Below are 24,316 nucleotides of genomic sequence, written 5' to 3'. Positions count from 1 at the left end.
ACAGAACAGAACAAGCCTTGGCTGTTAAACTCAATTTCACTCAATTCTCTGTCTGTTTTCTTCTTCGTCTCAATTGTCTCTCTTTTTTTCTCTCCAGAATATCAAAGATTCTGGGTTTAGTTTCATGAAAGCATAACAACATTTTCAGTCATCTTTAAATAGAATTCTGATGATTTGAAGATCTATGTAATCAACAACCAATAAACCATGGCCTCGCTGGAGTTTCCTCTGCTTTACTATGGGTACTGTAGATTACATGGTAATTGGTATTTCATCTGACCTCTTCAATATCATTGAACAAAGGCAGCAGAAGTGAGTCTGGTCTGGTCTGTTGTGCCATGTCAATGTCAATGCAGTGGCCTCTGTGACAGGTTGTCAGTTTGCAGAGCCTGCTTCTCCCCTCATTTCTACTGCAGTAAAGCAGTGGCAAACTTGATTTTCACAGGACTTGATGGCCTTCATTCCAATCTGTTAAAATCAGAATCTGTATTTTTAGAGTACCACCTCACTGCCATTTTGGTGTTATTGTGAGGGGTTTTGATTTTGGGGAAATATTCTGTATTTATAGTAGGTGAAATACCCAGGGAATCCAGATAATAATAATGATGATGCACATTTTTGGGGCCATTGACCAAGGTCAAAGCCCTCCCTCTGACCTACAGTTGAAGTCGGAAGTTTACATACACCTTAGCCAAATACATTTAAACTCAGTTTTTCACAATTCCTGACATTTATTCCTAGTAAAAATTCCCTGTTTTAGGTCAGTTAGGATCACCACATTATTTTAAGAATGTGAAATGTCAGAATAATAGTAGAGAGAATGATCTATTTCAGCTTTTATTTCTTTCCTTACATTCCCAGTGGGTCAGAAGTTTACATACACTCAATTACTATTTGGTAGTATTTGCCTTTAAATTGTTTAACTTGGGTCAAACGTTTCGAGTAGCCTTCCACAAGCTTCCCACAATAAGTTGGGTGAATTTTGGCACATTCCTCCTGACAGAGCTGGTGTAACTGAGTCAGGTTTGTAAGGTCTCCTTGCTCGCAAGCTCTTTTTCAGTTCTGCCTAAACATTTTCTATAGGATTGAGGTCAGGGCTTTGTGATGGCCACTCCATTACCTTGACTTTGTTGTCCTTAAGCCATTTGTCCACAACTTTGTAAGTATGCTTGGGGGTCAATGTCCATTTGGAAGACCCATTTGCGACCAAGCTTTAACTTCCTGACTGATGTCTTGAGATGTTGCTTCAATATATCCACATCATTTTCCTCCCTCATGATGCCATCTATTTTGTGAAGTGCACCAGTCCCTCCTGCAGCAAAGCTCCCCCACAACATGATGCTGCCACCCCCGTACTTCGCGGTTGAGATGGTGTTCTTTGGCTTGCAAGCCTCCCCCTTTTTCCTTCAAACATAACGATGGTCATTATGGCCAAACAGTTATATTTTTGTTTCATCAGACCAGAGGACATTTCTCCAAAAAATACAATCTTTGTCCCCATGTGCAGTTGCAAACCGTAGTCTGGCTTTTTTATTGCGGTTTTGGAGCAGTGGCTTCTTCCTTGCTGAGCGGCCTTTCAGGTTATGTCGATATAGGACTCGTTTTACTGTGGATGTAGATACTTTTGTACCTGTTTCCTCCAGCATCTTCGCAAGGTTCTTTGCTGTTGTTCTGGGATTGATTTGCACTTTTCGCACCTAAGTACATTCATCTCTAGGAAACAGAACGCGTCTCCTTCCTGAGCGGTATGACGGGTGCGTGGTCCCATGGTGTTGATACTTGCGTACTATTGTTTGTACAGATGAATGTGGTACCTTCAGGTGTTTGGAAATTGCTCCCAAGGATGAACCAGACTTGTGGAGGTATACAATTTTTTCTGAGGTCTTGGCTGATTTCTTTTCATTTTCCCATGATGTCAAGCAAAGAGGCACTGAGTTTGAAGGTAGCCCTTGAAATACATCCACAGGTACACCTCCAATTGACTCAAATTATGTCAATTAGCCTATCAGAAGCTTCTAAAGCCATGACATCATTTTCTGGAATTTTCCAAGTTGTATAAAGACACAGTCAACTTAGTGTATGTAAACTTCTGACCCACTGGAATTGTGATACAGTGAATTATAAGTGAAATAATCTGTCTGTAAACAATTGTTGGAAAAATGACTTGTGTCATGCACAAAGTAGATGTCCTAACCGACTTGCCAGAACTATAGTTTGTTAACAAGACATTTGTGGAGTGGTTGAAAACGAGTTTTAATGACTCCAACCTAAGTGTATGTAAACTTCCGACTTCAACTGTATGTTAGTTTAATGTCATTGGTTACCGTGTCAATCCACAGCCCTCTCAGTCAATGAAATGTATTTATAAAGCCCTTCTTACATCAGCTGATGTCACAAAGTGCTGTACAGAAACCCAGCCTAAAACCCCAAACAGCAAGCAATGCAGGTGTAGAAGCACGGTGGCTAGGAACTACGGTAGTGTTTCCTGGAAGCACATGAGGGCTCCAGTCTCCAGAGCAGCTCTCTCCTCTGAGGTATCCTCACTCACCTCGACCCTCCCTCCTTCTCCACTTACGGTCCGCTGCAAATTAGACTAATTGGTCCACTCCCTTAATTGGCCTGTTTTCTGGGGACACAACGGTCACTGGAGTGGAGTGGATACTGGCGGAGCCTGGAGGCTGCTGGAACCTTCCAGAGGCTGCCTCAACTCAGTCACATGACACAGTAAACAGGAGAGGAGGGTGCTGAGGACTCAGGACTCCAGCCCACTAATCTGGGCCTGTCAGATCAGAGGCAGGTTTTGGGACAGCTCTGTGTCATCTCTGCTCTCCTCCACTAATTGGATACGTGTGCCTGAGATCAGACACAGGTCCAGCAGGCTGGTGGCCTGGTGACTCCCAGGTCTCTGGGATGGACGTTTTGTCCAGTTAAGCCAGCGTGGTTTTCGGGGGAGCCCACAGATCCTGGGATCAGACTGATGGTTTAATGAGCCTTGAGCTGCCCTCCTCTCACCCCCTACCCCTGCACCTCCTCTCACCCCCCTGCACCTCCCCGCGCCCTCTCCCTTCAAAGAGCTGCTCCTGCAAGTCAGGACATGTCCCTGGTTGTGTCTGAAGATGCCCTCAGGCCGTGATCGCTGCTGATCAATACCGTTCCACTGCAGGCTGGGGGAGAGGGAAATCACTAGGTCAGACTGATTGGATGGATTTCTCCTTGGAGTTCATTGGAGCTGTTAACAGTGGTGCACACAGGAGTACAAAAATGACTGTGTGTATAAAAAATAGTAACTGAAATGTGTATCTTGTGATTAGATTTCTTATGCTGATGCTCCATAACATTTACCAGTATTATAGAACAGTACCATTTTTCAGAATGTTTTCAAACGAACATTATACCTTTTGTCAGCTCCACAGGAAGCATTCATTAACACATATCTATGACATTTTGAAAAATAACTATTTTACTACTAAGTGGACATGCATTAATTGAGGTGTCTGCGCTCATCTGCTGCTGTGAAAATAGGTATTTACTGTCTTTACCGTTAAAGAGAAATGTATTTTGTCTGAGTGCAGGTTGTTAGTGAATTATGGTAGCATAACACACAGTGGCCCCTTATTCCCACTGGAGCACATCTCCATAAAGATGTTCAATGGATTGATTCATGCTATTTAATAGATCATTAGGGGAATGGCTGATTCATGGCCAAGTGTTTCACTGATAATATTTGACAGTACATAAGATCACCCCCTGACTGCATGAGTACCCCGTCCCTCATCTCTCTCTCTCTCTCACTCACACACACACACACACACACACACACACACACACACACACACACACACACACACACACACACACACACACACACACACACACACACACACACACACACACACACACACACACACACACACACACACAAACACTAGTTTCACACTGCTGTTCTCCACTTATCTGTTGTTTCTCTGTTGTCTCCTCCAGGCCAATCTGCGGCCGGACATTGGTCTGGTAAGTCCTGGGCCTGTGACCACATCAGGGAAAACAGCCCCTCCCTTTTACCCTCCCTTCACCGGGGCCAACCCCAGAAGACGCCCCCTACCGGAACCTACTCCCATTGGTCAGTGCCAATTAACCCATACCTATAGAGATACAGAGCAGGGCAAGTTATCCAGTCCCTGACAATGGCATTATAGTCTAGTATCATGTTTAGAGCAGTATGTGCTGACACAATTCTAAACCTCAGGCTGATCAAACGATGTAGCAAAGACAAAGCCAGAACACTTGTTTTACTGGATGCGACATTGTTTGTAAGAGACCATTGATCTGTTTTCACTAACTCCATGAACAAGCCTGCAGGAGTCCCTGTGTTTTCAATGGATTAATGACTTTTGCTTAGCCATTTAAACTCCTATTTTAACGCTAATAATGATTATCCTGGTGATTACAATAGATTGCACAACACGCACAAATTGTTTTGCATTTTACATGACAAATTGTTTTTGATTTGACTCGATTGTGTGCTAGAAAAGAATGTTTAGGCCAGGGATGGCATCCTCGTCGTTCCCCTCTTTATGCCAGTGTGTGAATGAGTGTTGTGTTGTTTCCATCCCACAAAGGCCCATTCTATTGCCTCAATCCTGTTTTATCTTTTCACAGATCCTCTACAAACAAAGAAAGTTCGCAAGGTCCCTCCTGGTCTGCCTTCATCTGTGAGTGGAAGATCATTTCATCTGCCTGCCATGTCTCTCATATATAAATAGATCTCTCAGTGAGCTTAACCAAACACACACACACACACACACACACACACACACACACACACACACACACACACACACACACACACACACACACACACACACACACACACACACACACACACACACACACACACACACACACACACACACACACACACACACACACACACACACACACACACACACACACACACACACACACAAAGAGAGCTGTTGACATCAATGTCACACTAACTTTGCTGGGATTTTACTTGTTTTCCTTGACTCTTCAAAGACGTCCTCTGCAGTGGCACCGGTGGTACCTGGTTGATGTGTAAGGGAGCCCATAGCCCTGCCTTGTTGTTTGTGTGTGTGCGCATGTGTGTGTGCGCATGTGTGTGCGCATGTGTGTGTGTGTGTGTGTGTGTGTGTGTGTGTGTGTGTGTGTGTGTGTGTGTGTGTGTGTGTGTGTGTGTGTGTGTGTGTGTGTGTGTATACTAGAGAGTGTGTGTATGTGTGTGTACATTGGGGTGATTGATTTTGGGGTCTGTCCTGTCACAGCGTGGTCTCCTCAGCTCCTCTCCTGGGACGGGGGGCTATGCGGGGCGCGGGGTACAGAGCTGTCAGAGCGGATCCCCGGCGCTGCTCTTTTGATGTTTAATTAGTCATTATGTAGCCAAACAGGAGGACAGACAGAGATTAATAGTGCAGAATCAGAGACATTTCCATGGGTAATAATCCCGGTGGAGCAGAAGACATTAGAATGCAGAGGAAGTGTGGAGCTCAGCTTGCCTCCGCCTGGGCCGGGCCTCATTAATATGCATAAATCACTAAGTCAGATGTTCATTGTGAAAATCCTGGTGGATTCTCAAAGCGGCCGATTAAGCCTTGCCTTAACTTCCCAGCCACTGGTACCGGCCGATGCTTTTAATTTAAAAAAGCAACTGGTTTTAGCAGAGATCCCTCTTTACTTTTGTGCTGAAGGCTTCTTCCCCAGAGAACAAGAAGGGGGCTTTGATGAGGGTGGCTCAGAGACTGGATTTGCTTTTGGGAGTGATAATCGCGAGCTCCACCGCTGTTCCTCTGAAATCAAATATGGAACAAGACACAGGACATAAAAGAGAGAGATGTGTTTTGTCTCTGAATTTGTGTTTGAATACTAGTTTGTCAGGAACAGAGGGAGGAAAGAAGCGGAGTGGGAAACACGCGCTGCCTCTCCCCTCCTGAAGTAGGTGAAGGGAATATGGGGGGGGGGGGGGGGGGGGGGGGGTGCCAGGAGACAGGGAGGGAGGCGGAGAAAGATTGGTTGCTTTGCTGGGTACATCTCTTTGTTGTGTAAATGGAGGCAGGGCTTTTATTTGTCTCTGCTTAACACATGGGCGCAGGTGCACTATGTGACTCATAACAGTAGAATCAAAGCAGTACAATCCTGAGTGGAATAAGCAGAGGAGCTAATGCAGCTTCTTCTTCTTCTGTCACTCTGTGTGGAGAAGACGAGGCCTGGATCTTGGAGGAGTTAGTCTCTGATCCCAAGACAGAGCCAAGACTTTAACAGGGAAAAGGGGGCTGTTTTTCTCTTATTTCCTCTGGTTGCAGGGAAAGATAAAGAGAGAGAGCCTGTGGTATGGGTGGTGTGTGGGGATGGAGGTTGAGTAGGCGGTGATGGAGGGCTGGTCTGGAGGCTTTTAGAAGGTGTTGTATGGGCCTGGTGGGAGGTGTTGGGCGAGGAGGTGGAGGGGACATGGGCTGCCATAGCTTGTCTTGCAACTGGTTATAGGTGTTTAGAGGTTATATACTGGCTGGTAGGAGGTGTGTGTGTGTGTGTGTGTGTGTGTGTGTGTGTGTGTGTGTGTGTGTGTGTGTGTGTGTGTGTGTGTGTGTGTGTGTGTGTGTGTGTGTGTGTGTGTGTGTGTGTGTGTGTGTGTGTGTGTGTACAGGGGTTATCAGCAGGGACCTAGACTGGTGTGGGCGGCAGACAGCGGTGGTGGAGTTTAGGGGTGTCGAGGGCACAGGCGCACCTGGAGCAGGGTTGCCAAGGGCAGCTGTGCTGTGCCGTGCCGGGTGAGGAGCCTGCAGTGTACCTGTAATGCAGAAATGCAGCTGGCTGCAGATGCTGCTGAAAGGCTTTTGCTTGTGTAAGCACCCAGGCTTCACCAGAGGCCTGAAGAGCTGCTTGATAAACAAAGTGAACACAATGCTTCATATCATTATTTCCCCTACTGGGAATTCTCTATTTTTTTTTCATCCTCACCTAAAAATGGTTGAGGGGGTTTAGATTTGAAGAGCGGTGTGTTTTTAATGAGTAGCTGATGTGTGTATATATGATGTGTGTATATGTAGGATTTATATTGCAATCATAATATTTATGGGAGCACATCCTCTGTGCATTTAGGTTGTTCCCCTGCAGTATATACCAGGATGTGGAGGCCATCAGGGAGAGCCAGCCAGCTGCTGATTGCAAACATTCACATGTTTATACCCCAATCTCATATATACACTTTTTCCTTAACCCACTTTTGCAGTTCATTTTACGTACTTGCTCCTTTTAGGGGACAGGAGCTACTGTACAGATGTAGGATCTTAATTTGAGTACTCTTTTGTTACTGAGAAGTTTCCTGCACAGCAGGAAATGAAAACTTGTAGTGTTTAAAGTCAATGTTTAAAAAGTCTAAAGTTTGTAATTTCCACTTTAAAAAGTCAGACTTGATTTGCCCTAACGAAAAATGTAACAACCCCTACAAAACAGTTTCATACATTTTTATCCACATAATAATTCACATTTCCTGTAGCTGCAGGATTATTATTGTATTATTCTGGCTCAAAGGAAGATCCTACATATGTAGGTGTGTCACCAACTTTATCAGCCTGATAAGCACCATTTCCCTCTGAACAGTAGATCAATAGATAAACTGTGTACATAGTAAAATACAAATAAACTGAGCAATGTGGCACGAACATGATGTAGTACAGGGATCATCACCTAGATTCAGCCGTTGGTCAGGGGGCTGGAACTTAATTACAAATAATATCTAGACTGTAAATTGACAGCAAGAAGCCCAAACAGATATTTGACAAAAACACAATCATTTCAAAGCATGTTGTATATTGGGGAAACCTCATATAGTGTATATGTGCACTGGAGTCCACTAGTCCCAATTCAAACACATTATTTATTGCTTCTGATATTTATATTAAATGTAGAACATAAATTCAGTACAATGAACACAAACAGCCATTGCAGATGATCAGAGGTTGACTGTATCAGTCTTAAGTCTTGGAAGGCTTACTTCATGAGTGGGCTGTCTGTGGTCATAGCTAGATGTATCACTTTGTAAACTGAGCATCGCTCTGAGTGAAGACATAATGGGTTATCATTGGATGGACAGCATGCTGCAGAGCAGGGTTGCTGACGGGCAGCTGTAAGGGCACCTGCGTTAAGGGTCCGTCTGACAGGGGGACCGAGGAGAGAGACGCGCCGTGGCGGCAGCTCTGTGGCTCGTGGGGAAAAGCTGTATCTTGTAGGATATTCATGTGTAGCTAGGAGGGCATTGCTGGTGTGTGTGTAAATAGCCAGGCTTTTTTTACGCGCCCTTGTCACTGGCACAACGGCTTGATGTGACACTTCCTCCATGGCTGTGGTAACGCTAGTCTGGAGGAGGGAAAGAAAGTGGCGGGAGAGGGAGGAGGTGGGGGACAGAATCAACTCCCTTCGGGGACTTTAGCTAGCGAGAACCCTGGCTGTGAATGACAAAAAAGATTGTCATTTGCTTTTGACAGATCACTCAGACACCCTTGTTTCTGAGAGACTTTCACTTAGCAGGGAAACAGGGACTAGAAGAGAGGAAGTCTGCTCTGCTCCGGGCTCTGAGACTAAGACCCAGGATTTTGCCTCGCAGTGTTTGGGTGAATGACACACAGAGGTTATCTCCTTTGTGTGTATGTGTGTGTGTTTAGCTGAACTCAGAGAGACTACAGCTCCCTTTCATCGATGTGTTACATGTATTTTGACTAGACAGCCATCTGCAGGCGGAGCAGGATGGTGCAGGAAGCAGAGCTCATTTTGGGTTCTCTTTGAACCAGGGCAGGTCAGGACCTGGCAGAGGGCAGCTCTTGTGAGTAGACGTGCCTTTGGATGAAACGCGTCAGCAAAGCCTTCTGCAAATACAGCCAAACAATCATTGTTTGATGTGGCCCTTTCATGTAGGCATGGTTGTATCGTCTCAAGTGATCTGGATTTCCTTGTTGTCTGGCTGTTTCACAGCATCAGATGACTTACCAGACAACAGTCATCATGCACTGTACCTCGACATTCTTGTATCAATTTTTTATTTATCTCTTTTTTAATTCAATAAGAGTTTTACGAGTATGGTCATTGTAACATGGTGCATGGAATGTGGGTTGACATGGTCCATTTCATTTTCTAAAATCAATTCTAGAATATTTATAGTACTAAACAGAACAGGACTGTCTTTCTGTCTACCTTTGCCTCCTGGCTACAGACCAGCTCCCATCCATCTCTGGGTTGGCATGATGCCCATTATTTCATCACCCTGCCCCTGTCCTATCAGGTCAGCAGGTCAGAGTCAGACCACCAGGGGGCAGTGTGCCAGGCTCTGCTGCTCTGCTCTGACCCCAGTCTGAAGACCCTATGGAGATGAGCTCCTCAGATGGCTGATTAGATAGATGCCCCTCGTTTGCCTGGGATGATCCTGAACAGAGATCCTCACCCCCTCCCTCCCCGGGGCCTTGCCTGGGTGTGTTTATCGGTCTTTGGGTTGCTCAGATTTACCAATGACATGAGAGGCGGAGATAAAGGAGAAGGCCAACAACTCCAGAGGTCCCGGCTGCTTTATCCCAGCTGCTTTCATCTACAAGGAGAGAAACAGAGTTAAAAGAACATGAAGCAGAAATGAATGCACACATTAAAGTCATTACTCACATTTCGGCCTGTAGTAAATGATTAATGTAGGGCCTGGCTGCGTGAGTGCACCACGTTAATGCAGACCTTGGTTTTAGACTGCTGCCTGCCTGGCTTGGCACGGTGCTCTGTCAACAATCACTAGTGATTAGGTTAATAGAGTGTGTTAGTTGGAGGTTGTTTAACTCTAAACCACACCAGAGTGGCCAGTGGGGTATACTACAAAGCAGGATCAATGAGTTAACCAGCTAACTTGTCTTTTTTAAATTTTTTAAAGATAAGCTTGAAATGAGTATGGTCTAATTGGCTCAACAACCAAAAACACATATCTAAGTTTAGCCTTCTTAATGAACCAGAAAATCAATAGTTATTCCTAGTTGTTTATCAAAGTTAGTTGGCTAACTCATTGATCCTGCTTTGTAGTATACCCTCTGGTCTAAGAGAGCGTCAACAGTGGAGGGTTTCCTCAGAGTGTGTAAGTCAGAGCCATGTCAGGGCGCATTGATTGGATTGGTCCTTCTTGGGTGCCTGGTTGATCATTGGACCAGTGAAAGACTAGAGGACACTGGCAAGAACACTGACCTACTGTACTAGGCTGAACTGGATAGAGAGGCTCAGTCTTAATGTCATGGCTCAGAGATAGCCTCCTTCCATCCAGCAGCTTTATTCATGCGTATTGGATCTCTGTGTTTGTGTAGTACACATTGCCGTTGTCGTGACACCCTTTATATTAATACAATTCATTGGTACCAGAATCATTTTTGATGACTTAGAACAAACAACGAGACAAGGAAGCAATTCAATGTGATGTTGCTATGGAGCTAGAGCAGTGTCCTATCACTAAATAACTTTATGAACAGTTGTTTGGGGGACTGAGGTTTGTATGTCCGGGAGGATTTGGATGACAAAGGGCAGAGTTGATGAAAGGGAGTTGGGTGGAGTGTTATTTTGTGGTTTGTAGGGAATGTGGTTCAGATCATATTTGGATGGGAGAGAGAGAGGGTCTGTGTTCCAGCCTATGTTGAATGAACTCACAGAAGTGTAGGGTTGTACTGAAAAAGATCATATGAGGCATGTCTGTGGACTGGAGATCCATGTTAACTCTGGGGAGGGTATGGTGTCTGTCTGCCTGTCTCTCTGTGTCTGTGTGTCTGTTTCTCGGTGTATCTGTGTGTCTCTCTGTATGTCGGTCTGTCTCTCTGTGTACGTGTGTGTGTGTGTGTGTGTGTGTGTGTGTGTGTGTGTGTGTGTGTGTGTGTGTGTGTGTGTGTGTGTGTGTGTGTGTGTGTGTGTGTGTGTGTGTGTGTGTGTGTGTGTGTGTCTCCTATGTCAGGTCAATCAGTCAGCCAGGCCAGGAGTGGCTCAGCCAGGATTACCATAGCTACATGTACGTATGTCTGGCAGAAGCAGCACTAGAGGAAGTGTATGTTGACTCAGTCACACAGAATGAGTGCTTTATAAATAACCGTAAAGCACCTTTCTGCTTCATACACACATGCAAAGCGTTAGGGAAATAAGGTCAGGGGGGAGTTGGAAGAGGAGGAAACGTGTCTGTCGTTAGAGATTCAGCAGTTAGAGATACTCTAACATCTGAAACTGAAGCAGAGCCAGTAGCACTGCACTGTATGCCTGCTCTGGAACAGCCTACAGATGATTAAATGCCTGTTCTGTGCTGGTTTATGCAGTCGTAAATAATTGGAGTTAACGTGTAATGAATGTGTAATTAAGTCAAGGCAAAGCTTTGTGTTATAAACTTCTTGTGGGGTTTTGGGCAGATTAAGAACCCCCCTCAGCACCAACCCCCCCCCCCCCCAAATAAAAACCAGAGCTTCTTACAGGAAACAATCCCCCCATCCAGTCTTATGACATCATGGCTAAATCCATGCGTGATATGGAGGTGACCTCAGTGTGTGGATTTGCAGTGGATCTTTTTTAACACCCTAACAAATCCCAGGGGGAAAAGCATGGCCAGTGGCTCAAATGTGATTAGAGGGGGGAGTTGTGTGGACAGGTGCATGGCTGGGTGGCTGCCAGTGAGGTAACACTTGGCCCACTTTGACACAGATGCAGACTGGTCCTGTTTCTTGGTGGCTGATGGGTCAGGGGCCGGGCCCAGGCCCAGGTTCAATGTTGATGAAGTGATAGAGGGTGGTGGTCCTGGCTCTGTCTTAAGAAGATTAGAGTTTAGGATGAGATCTGACATGGTTCAGAAGCTCAGAAAATGAAGTATGACAACATGGGCGTCTTCTCAGTAATACAGCTAATATCTGTTTGTCTGTTAGACAAATGTAAATGATCCCAAAGTGTCCCTGTGTCACAGATCCCTCTGGAACTTTCATTGCGCACACCTGGCCCCTATTCCCACTGATTGTATTTGTATGTATGTTCCCTTTGTTCACCATGGTGCTGTACATTATTGTTAACATGTCCGTTGGTGCGTGTGAGTACCTGTGCTGTGTGTTTCGGGCTTTCGTGCCCTTGTGGATTGCGCAGATGATTACGGGTCTCGTCCCGTGTGTTAATCATTGTGCGTGTGTGTATTTATTTGAGGTACTCCTCGCTCTTTTGTTTGGGCCTCAACCCTGTGTTTTGCGTACGTGTTTGTTTGGTCTTCGTCCCAGTGCCTTTACACTGCACGCCGTAATTTGGGCTGAATAAAAAACCCTATTACGCATTCCTGCGCCTGTCTCCCAAATCTCTTCATGCCAGCGTGACACCCTGTGTTTGCAGCTACATGTTGTATGCTGTGTTTGTGAGTAGTAGTAAGACGTCTGCTTTTATCAATGTTGAGTCCATCTCTCTTTACTCATTCTCTTTGAGCTTTCATGTGTTTTTTTCTCAGCACGGCCTTCTGTGTCTGGACCCGTTTTTGGACCCTTCAAACGCACATTTTCCTTAAAGCATCAACTTGAAACGGGTCCAGATATAAAGTGGTACCAGCATGTAGACCCCAGTGCCTTGGAAGAGTTTAAAATAATCTCAGAGAAGAAAGAGGAATACATAATAATAGTACTGAAGGAAAAACATAATAAAGCCTTGTTTTCTTTGGGAAAGGAGTCTTTCATCTTTCTATAACAATAATGCTCTCAATGAGTGCACAGGACTGTGTTTAGTCCAGGAAGCTTCTACTGGCGGACATGAAAGGCTCCAGGGAGGCTGGATGGAGTGGGCTTTAAAGGCTCTGTATGGCACACGGGTCAGTCCTCTCCTCTCGCCTCGCTCTTCCTCCTCTTCCCTTTCTCCACCTCTCCTCTTTCTCCTCCTTCAATGGAGGCCGACATGGAACAGCAGAGCGGTCTGAGAGTGGCAGACAGTGAAATGAAATGGCTGTGGCTGTTTTGGTTGTACCCCTCTGCTTCCCCCTGGCCTGTGGTGTACGTCTGAGCGTGAGGCCCCCGGGGGTTTAGGAAATGGAGCATCACAGTTCTGTTGCCTGTCTGACGTCAAGGCCCGGCCCCTCTGCAGCTGTGGCGTGTGTTTAACAACTCTCTCTGTTTACAGTCACCGTCGTGACAAGGGGGTTCATTCTGACTATAGGGAAAGTGTAATTGTTATGGAAGCACACAGTATACATGAACATTCTCACAAAGATGTTCTAGAACATTCTAAACGTTTCTTTCTCCTTCTCCCTGTCTGTTTTTATGACTCTGGGTATTCTACCTAAGAAATAGAATCCACATTTAATTTGAGGTCTTATTTTCCCTTCCTATTTTCCTTTCCTTGTTGAGAGTCCACTTTCCCATATTGGTTGTTAATTGGTATAACGTTGAGTGTGGGAACAGGTTCAGCTCCTGTCCAGATGGTTGTGTAGAAACCCTATCCCTTCATGTTACCTCACCGCTAGCGGACTAATTCAGTTATTACAAAAACAACAGATTAGCCTGTTTAGGATTAAAACCTGTGTGGGAGAGCATGTTTATTGCAGTTATTTACCCAGTAATTTGTTTGCTTTTGAATAACGTAAATTAATGATATCGTGCCCAAAGCTAAATAGTTTTAGTTCAATCTCCCCTGCAGAAAATCTAAATGTTTATTTTTGGGAGTTATAATTTTTTTCTCCTCTTTCTAAATCAACTCACACGTTTGATTTCTGTCCCACCTCCTCGCTTTAACTTTTTTACCCCCCCCCCCCCCTGTTCGCCTCCCCTCCCCCGATCTGCTTTCCTCTTTGCCTCAGCACTTATAAGGCTTAGGGGGAAGAACCATATCAGCCCCTCCCCTTCTCTCTACCACCCCCCTAACACTGTGGCGAATGGTTCAGCCCTGTTTTGCATAAGTTTCCTCTGAGTAGATCCATGTGTGAAGGGCCAGCCCAGGACTGAAAGAATTAGTCCCTTTTTAACGGGTTCGATGTTTGTCTAGGGAGAAGGCTTGTGTGCTGCTGCTGCCGTGCTCTGAAACAGTACACTTGCTCCAGTCATCAGTATAATAGCCGAAGCTATCATGTATTGCGCCTACCCTGTCCCTGGAATGGGCAGCAACTCCTTAATGTATTACTACAACGGGAAATCGGTGAGTTCTGTCTGCGGGAGAAAGAGAGAGAGAGAGTGTGTGTGTGTGTGTGTGTGTGTGTGTGTGTGTGTGTGTGTGTGTGTGTGTGTGTGTGTGTGTGTGTGTGTGTGTGTGTGTGTGTGTGTGTGTGTGTGTGTGTGTGTGTTTCCACGTTTGTAATTGGCCCTCGGGTATGGAGTTGCAGAATATTGGGTTGTCCGGCTGCACAGCATGTTTCTCGGCTCTAGAGTATATCACTCCTCTCTGCTTTACTCTCTCACTCCTTTTCTCACTGCCCCTCTCTTTCTCTCTCTGTCTCTCTCTCTCTTTCTCCTTTTCCCTCTCTCCTCTGTGGACTGATTTTTCCGTTGCCTCAGCTACAGCTGTGTGACAGTACCATTTGTTTTTCTTTGCAGTTCAAATGGAGGACTTACTTCATTTCTTTCTCAATATGTTCCAGACATGTTATAGCTTGAATCTGTTAGATGGTTCACTTCTTTCTTTCTTTTTAGCTAACCATGTATGTCAAAACTTTAACTTCATTTCAGCACAGACTTTTCTATTAGAGATAAAGCAGAATATAAGCAAGGCACATCAATTGTATATAAGTAGGAACAAATCTCAATATGTGGATGTGTGTGGTTGAAAAAAGTAAAACACATCATGTTTTTTTCTCTCACCTCTGTTCGTAGACAGACTGAAAATAGTTTTTTTTAGCTGTGAATTTATTTTTACTGGCTGGTTGGTTCAGCACTGAGACTGGGTTGAAATAATAACATGTGGAAGTCTGGGAATGATTAAGGAAAAGAGGCTGCCTGTTAAGGTTAGACTTTCCTGTTTGTAGATTGAGCTCTGAGCACCAGCGTTGCTGTTATTCCATCTGTTTTTAATCACATCGGCATTCTGGACTCTACAGGGAGCCTAATGTGATTCCTGGATTGCTCAGTAAAAAACTCTTTGATTTCTGTGTTCCTGCAAAAACTTTATTTTATGTGTGTGTATGTGGGAGAGTGTGTAGTGTGCATGTGTGTGGTTGCGTGCATTTGTGTTTCGGTTTACCTGCCTCTGAGCTAAATTGAGTTTCCTCAGATGCTTGCAGTAATTGTGTCACAGGTGTAAAAGTCTCACTGGCACTGCTGCTGAATAAGAGATGAGCAGAGAAAAGTCTCTTCCTGTTTCTCAGCTTCTCTCCAGAGAGAAAAAACACTGAAACACTGAATCAGCTTCATCCAGAAAGATAACTCCACCATTCAGAGTCAAGGCCTCATTGGACCTCATTCTCCGATTTAAACCAGGAAGTTGAACATTTCTATACCATTGTGAGATTCACTTTTATGAGGTCAACATGTTCAGGCTTGTGTTTTAGCCCTCCTCATACCCCATTAGGACAATACCCTTTGTTCCTACAGCACCACAGATCACTTTGATCTTTTTATATTCCGTATTACCAGGAATGTCTTACAGGCCAGGAGGGAGAATATTGAGAACGTGTGGGCAGCATGGGTCAACTTTATGATCCAAAGCAGTCGATAAATAACCAACCAATAGCAAGCTCTTTATCTTCTCTTCTTCTTCGGAGAGATAAATAGTGTTTATTGTGAGCATCAACAAAACTCACATTTACTTGTTGGAGTTTTGAGAGTGATTATTGTTTTTATGGCAAGAGCCTTAAAGTCTTTGATTTCTGTGTTTTTTGGTGTATTAAGTGTTTTCTATTTCCGTTGTTTCCTCCAGTTCCATAGAAAATGAGTAACCCAAGCTTTAGAGAATTTAGATATTTGGAAGGATTTGGTGGGTGGAGTGTGTTTTTCTAAGGTGTGGCCTTTCCTGTCTAATATCCCTCAAGTGCACTGAGGACTGTACCAAGGAGGCATCCAGTAAATTACTGTTTTTCTTCCCATCTCAGGAAATATGGAATAAGTGTTTACAGCACAAGATAACATCAGGAGTATGAGTTTTGCCTCAGAGTTTAAAATTAATGTTGACAGCTTCCCACGTATATAACACCTGATATCACCTAATTTATCAGAGTGCAGTTGATCTTTGAAAATGGTGTTTCTTGAGACCTAAATCTTGGAGTTTTTAAGCATCAACAGCTTGAGGCTTGAGATGTCTCTGTTAAAGGGTTGACTGGTACCAGGCTGCAGCACTCAACATGCCCCATCAAGGTGGTTCTGGGGCTGTGTAGCAGGGGACCATTGTGTTGGAGCTGCGTGCGTGCCTTTAAGCCTCTATAAGTGTGTTAGATTTAGACTTGAAAAGAAAGTACCTCGGGCATGGTTTGATTCCACATAGTGACGTGCAGAGACAGGATACTGTGTTGACACCAGCAGCCCACTGTTCTCAGCTGTTCTCTTTTGTGAGTTTTTGCTGCGGTGATCATTTATTTTTAAGAGGTTATTTTCGCCGTTGTCATTTGGTGTATCCATATGTTGACAGTTTTAATGTTTTTTTCCATGTGCTGTTTTGATTGGTGTGGTGTTGAGATCAAAGGCGGGTGCTGCAGGCTGGTGATGTGTGGAAAGGTGTGGAGGGACTCATCAGCCCTCTCAGATCAGCCACAGAGAGACGAGAGAGTTGCAGAACGAAGCTCTGCCAAGAACCTTCTGTCCCCATTCTCTCCAATCTGACATTGAAATCTGATGCTTGTTGATATTAAGTCAAACATGAGTTAGCTCAGTGTATGAACCACAAACCCTGAATTAATGATTGCTTATGGATTATGATGGCTACAGATATTCTTAAATTAAATGTGATGTGGAAAATATACATAAACTAAACAGCCAAGCTCCAACAACTGTGTTGGTCCTGCTGGCCCGGGCTCTGAGTGATGTCTCTTTAATTCATGTGGTAGTAAAAGGAAACCCAGGCGGGCCCTCTCCTCCAGAGGCTAAGGGAATGAGGCGCCCGGTGTTTGGGTGTTTTATTAATGCCTTGACTGGCTAGCCCTGTGTAAAGAGGACAATTAGCATCATCCACCGCCATATGCTGCCCATTGAGGCTCAGACTGGGACAAAGCCAGGGCTCCTGTGTGAGGCTAACCTGGAATCACCACGGGAGTCCCCACACCCTGGGTCATATGTGCGAGCCAGAGGAGCCAAGAGATCCCCTCCCTGCTAAACGACATGTACACAGGGTGCTGGAGTTACACACACAGCTAATCACATGCTCACACACACTGCTTGCTCAGCAAGACCCCGTGGCCCTGAGTGTTGGCTAAGCTGACTGACTGATATGTCGTGTATGTGTGTGTCTTTCTCTTGACGTACGTAGTAAAGTGATGACGAATGAAATTTGTTGGGGTTGTGTCTCGTAAATAAGATGATTATACTTCAGTAGGACAACAAAACATTCTCTCCAAGCCCACTGACACATCTTGTTGCATTAGGAAGCAACCTTTGAAGTTCTTGAAGGGCTCTGTTCACGCAAACAAATGAGTATGCCATTAGGTCATTAAAAAAGGAATTTATGTTGCTGGTGACTAGAGGATGGGTGGGAGGGGGGGGCTGGGTGGCAGGTCTGGTAGTGATTTGTGCTGCATGGTGATAGTGTTAGGGTTGAGGGACCGGCCCTCTTTGTGGCATGGTGAGTTCACTAGCTCTCTCTCCCTTGCTCTCTCTCCCTCCATCTGGAGTGGATGAAGTCAGAGACCACATCACTAATGTTTGGCCTCACGACCCTTTGATCCTCCCACCCAACCTGGCACAGCCACAGCTGCACAACAGCCCTCTGTGCCTCACCGCTCATCCCCTCCCTCGATCCCTCGATCCCTCGCCAGCTCACAGCCAGGTAGCAAAATAAAGAAAAGCACAGGCTCCATATTTGTTTTTCTGATTTGATTTCTGTTTCTTTGGCGAGCTGCAATTTGCAGTGTTTTTATGAACGCTTGTGTGGTGTCATTATAGTTCCATTAAGAGCTGAGACAATCTGAAATGCAAACACCCCCTGATAATCCAGTCCTCCCTCCACGAGCCTTCCAAATGAGCCCAGCTGCCACACCACTGGCTTCTTAAACTGGCACGGCTCAGTTTGTTCACTACATTCATTAAAGTAGACATGAATATGGCTTCAACATACAAAGCTACTTTACAAATGACAGTCGTGTAAGGAATATGGACAAATTTAGGCGAAGATACTCGTTTGCATCTAATGATGGTTAATGAAGCCGTCCTTAATGCACTGGCTTTAGATTGTGATCAACCCACCAGGCAGGGTGGTGGGGCATTAGAATTGTTCCTCTTCAACATCATCCTAATAACTCAACCAAATCATCATCATTATGCTCCTGCCACATACAGTGAACAGTGACAACCTACGTCTTAGAGGATAACGACTTGGACAAAATGCTAGGCTGCCCTGTGCACCTGCTGTTGTTATTCATGTTAATAATGTCTGTTTTCTTTTGGAAGGTGTATGCCCCGTCTCCCAACACAGACTTCAACAGAGATTCTCCCTCCTATTCATCTCCCAAACCCCCCAGCAGTATGTTTGCAACCACTTTCTTTGGTAAGTGATTCTGACTTAAGACAGTCTCTGTCATGGAGTCTAAAGAAGCCAGTATTATCTGTTTGTTCAATCTGAGGCGCTGTCTTTGTCAATGTCTTCCCCTGCCTGTTGATAGACAGTGGACCCATGAGAAAATATTTCTGGACAAACATCCTAACATCACACGCAGTTACTCTCTCTGTAGTCACTCTCTCTGATGTTGCTAAACAGTTTCAAATGTTCAGCTCGATTTAGCCATTTCTTTCTTCTGGTAGACAGTATTTCACTGAGCCTGGTCTCAGAGTCGCTGGTCTTTGAAGGGATCGGGTTGGTTTCTGTTAGCCAAGGGAGGATTAGTGTTATCTCAGCTGTGTCCAGGACAGGGCTTGTGTTTCAGTCCTAAGACCAGACTGGGAAAGTGAACAACCCCCTTGTGTGATCCAGCAACTCAGCAGAGAGGAGGGGGACTGCCCTCTGTGGAAAGGTCTCTCTGGGCTCTCATAATCAAGCTGTGTGTTGTGGTTTGCTTCATGGCGGTTCAGGCATATTGCATTTTATGTAAACTTGACTTTGGTTATTAAACTAAAGCCATTAAAACTTCATTGCTCCCTCCTCGAATCAAATCCAGGATGTCTCTTCAATTGGTTGATCCTTTTGTTACATGAGTCATTATACTGTAAAGAATAGGGATGAAAGTCAAGACGGATCAATTTCAACTCAACTCTGTTTGTTGTCATTAGATGGGTCCCACAACTCTTCTGATCCGTGGAATTCCTCCAATGGGATCAACCAGCCTAGTTATGGAGGAATGATGGGAGGATCTTCATCTCACATGCCGCAGTCAGGAAATTACGTCAACATGCACTCACATGACCGCCTGGTAAGCAACCCAGCTAGTGATGTCTCAATGTTTCGCCTACCTATTCTTAGACAGTCTACCCCCTCCCTGTTAAGCTCTATTGCCCCATGCTCATAAAACATTTGGCTTGCATTGGTTTCAATTGAATATTTGTGGTGTGCAATATTGCAGCCCATAATATTGCCCACCCTGCCTACAGAAAAAGTCTAGCTAGGGGAAACACTGTGACTGATGCATATTCAGCCTCCATGTCCTGTTCTGCCCCATCAGAGCACATCCCCTCCTCTCTGCTGAGCCTGTAGTGAGAGTGATTGGTGTGAGCTGTGGCCTGGCTATCTCTCTATCTGATGTTGCTGTCTGGGCAGTATCTGTGTAAGACACAGTTGACCCCCTCTATCAGTGTTTCATCTGCTCTGCTCTGTCTGCCCACTGTGTCTCACTGGGACTCACAGGGAGCCTGCAGCTGCTGCCCAACCAAAGCCCTCTGTCTGTCTAGGCTCCACATTCAAATAACCTCTTTTATCAAGTGATATTTTTTCACCATGCACAATGCTTTTCTTTCTTTCTTTCTTTTTAAAAATGTTATCCCATTTTCTCCCCAATTTTCATGGTATCCAATCGCTAGTAATTACTATCTTGTCTCATCGCTACAACTCCCGTACGGGCTCGGGAGAGACGAAGGTCGAAAGCCATGCGTCCTCCGAAGCACAACCCAACCAAGCCGCACTGCTTCTTAACACAGCGCGCCTCCAACCCGGAAGCCAGCCGCACCAATGTGTCGGAGGAAACACCGTGTACCTGGCCCCCTTGGTTTAGCGCGCACTGCGCCCGGCCCGCCACAGGAGTCGCTGGAGCGCAATGAGACAAGGATATCCCTACCGGCCAAACCCTCCCTAACCCGGACGACGCTATGCCAATTGTGCGTCGCCCCACGGACCTCCCGGTCGCGGCCGGCTGCGACAGAGCCTGGGCGCAAACCCAGAGACTCTGGTGGCGCAGCTAGCACTGCGATGCAGTGCCCTAGACCACTGCGCCACCCGGGAGGCCCTCAGCACAATGCTTTTCTTACCACTGAACAAGTGTATGCACACACAATATTGCTTTGTCCTGATGAACAAGTGTTTTGTCCTCTTTCTCTTTCAGAATTACCCTCCACACTCTGTGTCGCCGACAGACATCCATGCCAGTCTTCCTCCAATGTCCAGCTTCCACCGCAGCAACGCCAGCACTTCACCATTCGTTAACCCAACACACACCCCGCCCGTCAACACCACCGACGGGGTCATGGGTACGGCGAATATTTGGTTGATCTACTCTTAAATATCAATAGGCGAGATAAATTCCTATAATGATGTTCTCTTCTTTAATCTATGCTCTGTGTTATAAATGTCCTCTCCTTGTTTCTATAGTTGCTGCAAATCGGGGGAACGCCACTGGAAGCCAGCAGACTGGAGATGCACTGGGCAAAGCCTTGGCTTCGGTGAGTACAGCACACCCCTGTTCTCCTCCGGGGAAATGGGAAAGCCTCAAAAGAGATTTAGATAGAAACCATGTTACAAATCCACAGAGGTTGTTTGTTGGGAGTAAAGCCCTATTGGTTTACTTGTAAATGGAGGCACAATCCATGCAGCACTTAAAATTGCACTCTCTCCCTCTGAATGCCAGTTTGATTGAGGCGTTAGGCTTACATGGATGGTTAGGAATCCTCTGTGGATATCCCCTCTAGGTTGGTCCCCTCTCTGGGTGTGAATCCTGTGTTCTTGACTACAGTACCTTCTCCACTCACTTTAATATCAAATATATTTTTTATTCCTGTGTTAAATTGAGATGGTGCATTATCTTAATGGCCCTCTTCAGTCTGTAAAGGAAGCGACCTCGGTGGTCACGAGGGGTATTAAGTGCTATAGTGAATGCTGATTAAATAAGCCCAGAGGGATGTGTTTGCAGTTGTTTCTGGGCCTAAGCCTGGATAATTGTAGACTTAATCTTTGAGTATACAAGAAAGGAAATTGTAAAAATAATACACACCAGTTTGAATAATCCAGCCTTGGTATTTGTTCCATTTTCGTTCATGTCTCCCTGCACGTTTGACACACAGTAACTCATAAACCTCATAATGTCCTCCGTCCAGTTAGAGCCCTCTTGGTTTCAACAGCCACAGAACCTCACAGAGAGCTCTTCTGTCCCTCCTCTTACTGATTATTTCTCATTTTAATAACTCCCAGAACTCATCTGTAACCCGGCCTAATATACACTACATTACCAAAAGTGCTTGTTGAACATCTCATTCCAAAATCATGGGCATTAATATGGAGATGGTCCCCCCTTTGCTGCTATAACAGCCTCCACTCTTCTGGGAAGGCTTTCCACTAGATGTTGGAACATTGCTGCGGGGACTTGCTTCCATTCAGCCACGAGCATTAGTGAGGTTGGGTGTTCCAATTCCTCCCAAAGGTGTTCGATGGGGTTGAGGTCAGGGCTCTGTGTAGGCCAGTTAAGTTCTTCCACACCAATCCCGACAAACCATTTCTGTATGGACCTCGCTTTGTGCATGGGGGCGTTGTCATGCTGAAACAGGAAAGGGCCTTCGTCAAACTGTTGCCACAAAGTTGGAAGCACAGAATTGTCTAGTATGTCATTGTATGCTGTAGCATTAAGATTTCCCTTCACTGGCCTAGCCCAAACCATGAAAAACAGACCCAGACCATTATTCCACCTCCACCAAACTTTGCAGTTGGCACTATGCATTGGGGCAGGTAGCATTTTCCTAGCATCCGCCAAACCCAGATTTGTCTGTTGGACTGCCAGATGGTGAAGCGTGATTCATCACTCCAGAGAACGTGTTTCCCTGCTCCAGAATCCAATGGCGGCAAACTTTACACCACTCCAGCCGACACTTGGCATTGCGCATGGTGATCTTAGGCTTGTGTGCTGCTGCTCGTCCATGGAAACCCATTTCATGAAGCTCTTGACGAACAGTTCTTGTGTTGACGTTGCTTCCAGAGGCAATTTGGAACTCGGTAGTGAGTGTTGCAGCCGAGGACAGACGATTTCAACGCACTACATGCTTCAGCACTCGGCAGTCCCGTTCTGTGAGCTTGTGTGGCCTAGCATTTCACAGCTGAGCCATTGTTGCTTCTAGACATTTCCACTTCACAATAACAGCACTTACAGTTGACTGGGGCACTTCTTGCAGGGCAGACATTTTACAAACTGACTTGTTGGAAAGGTGGCATCCTATGACTGTGCCACATTGAAAGTCACTGAGCTCATCAGTATTTTATTTATTTTATCTTTATTTAACTAGGCAAGTCAGATAATAACAAATTCTTATTTACAATGACAGCCTAGGAACAGTGGGTTAACTGCCTTGTTCAGGGGCAGATTTTTACCTTGTCAGCTCGGGGATTCAATCTAGCAACCTTTCGGTTACTGGCCCAACGCTCTAACCACTAGGCTACCTGCCGCCCCAAGGGCATTCTACTGCCAATGTTTGTCTTTGGAGTTTGCATGGCTGTGTGCTCGATTTTATACACCTGTCAGCAATGGGTGTGGCTGAAATAGCCGAAGCCACTAATTTGAAGGGGAGTCCACATCATTTTAACTATAAAGTGTATCTCACCTCAGAGAAATGAAACCGACAATAGCTTTTATTCCTAGTAAAAAGTGAGAGAAGTAGGATGTGTAAAAGCATAATGGGTTTACATTTGGGAAGTGCTATGGCTTAGTGGTGCGCACCCGAAAGAGAAAAGTGTGTGTGAAGGTGTATGATAATCACAAATTAAGTATTTTTGTATTCGCAGACTCAATTCTATTAGCATGACAAAGCTGCAGTGAAATGGTCACTGTTGGTCTGGGGTGAGACGAGGGGTGGGGAGGCCAGGGGGAGCGAAGGGGGTTCCTAACTGCTGTGGCTCAACTTTGCGGGCCGCCCTTTGTGGGCCTTTTGTTCTCCGGCCTTTTAAACGGGCCATGCTTATTGGCCCCCCGCTGCTCAGGGGAGCGTGACCGATGAGGAGGCGGAGCCTCATTTGTTGTTGGTAAAATGAGTCGTGTTGCAGTTTGAATACAGGAGAAGTAGCCCGGGACCAGAAGAATGGCCCGTTGTATATTGCAGGGTCAAGAGTCACGGCTATAGACGGCCCGCTTTGGAAAGAGAAGAGATATTGGCTAATTAGTTTTGAGTCCCATTGATTTGAGACATACACTTGTGATCACAGTTGATGGTCATTACTTCTCAACAGGATTGAGTGTCTCAGGGTAAAGATACTGAACAGTGACAAATGCTTTTGACTGAGAAATGTGATTTAAAAGAATAGATAAGAAGAAGCGTGTATAAATCCCCACAGGGAAAAACATCACTTTTGGTACACGGAGTGACATGCAATAGCCAAACCATTTGGATTTTCAAAAGTTGATTGAAACACAAAAGCTTGGTGATCAAGCTTAAAAGAGAAGATTATTAATAACGGCATTCCATTGTGTTTACTGAAGTTAAACGGTTTCCTATGAGTAGGATGGGATGTTTACTTGGAGGGAAATCCTTCTGGATCTACTGCCTCTGCTAATTAATGGGAATCAAACCTCTAATACCCTGGTTTACTGGGAGACAGTTTCCATTATGGCACAAACTATCCTCTTAAAGGGAACAAATCAGGGATGTGTTGTCTGCTTTAATCCAGCATTTCTCTAAACAAATGAAATCCCTGTGAAAGTTTTAAAGATATAATCTGTGTGCTTCAGAATCACATCATCCTCTCTCTCTCTTTCTCTCTATCTCTCTTTCTCTCTCTCTTTCTCTCTTTCGCTCTCTCTCTCGCTCTC

The 24,316-nt window shown here is 45.2% G+C and overlaps 1 protein-coding gene across 3 annotated transcripts in view; it reads left to right on the top strand.

The window, feature by feature from the left end:
* LOC120047305 (transcription factor 12-like) overlaps positions 1 to 24,316 on the top strand; it is a 95,344-nt gene that overhangs the window by 56,175 nt on the left and 14,853 nt on the right. For 2 of the 3 annotated variants that reach the window (XM_038992839.1, XM_038992831.1), the window contains exons 7-12: positions 3,982 to 4,117; positions 4,657 to 4,709; positions 18,558 to 18,654; positions 19,374 to 19,513; positions 20,636 to 20,780; positions 20,902 to 20,972. In XM_038992839.1, coding sequence (XP_038848767.1) covers positions 3,982 to 4,117; positions 4,657 to 4,709; positions 18,558 to 18,654; positions 19,374 to 19,513; positions 20,636 to 20,780; positions 20,902 to 20,972 — 642 coding nt within the window. Of the gene's footprint in view, positions 1 to 3,981; positions 4,118 to 4,656; positions 4,710 to 13,947; positions 14,170 to 18,557; positions 18,655 to 19,373; positions 19,514 to 20,635; positions 20,781 to 20,901; positions 20,973 to 24,316 lie in introns of those variants that run through there. The other variant, XM_038992845.1, reaches the window with a different exon arrangement.

The sequence above is a fragment of the Salvelinus namaycush genome, chromosome 1 (genome assembly GCF_016432855.1).
Source record: "Salvelinus namaycush isolate Seneca chromosome 1, SaNama_1.0, whole genome shotgun sequence".
In the NCBI taxonomy this organism is placed as follows: Eukaryota; Metazoa; Chordata; class Actinopteri; order Salmoniformes; family Salmonidae; genus Salvelinus; species Salvelinus namaycush.
The sequence above is the reverse complement of the archived record's forward strand: the minus strand, read 5'-3'. Positions and strand labels throughout refer to the sequence as shown.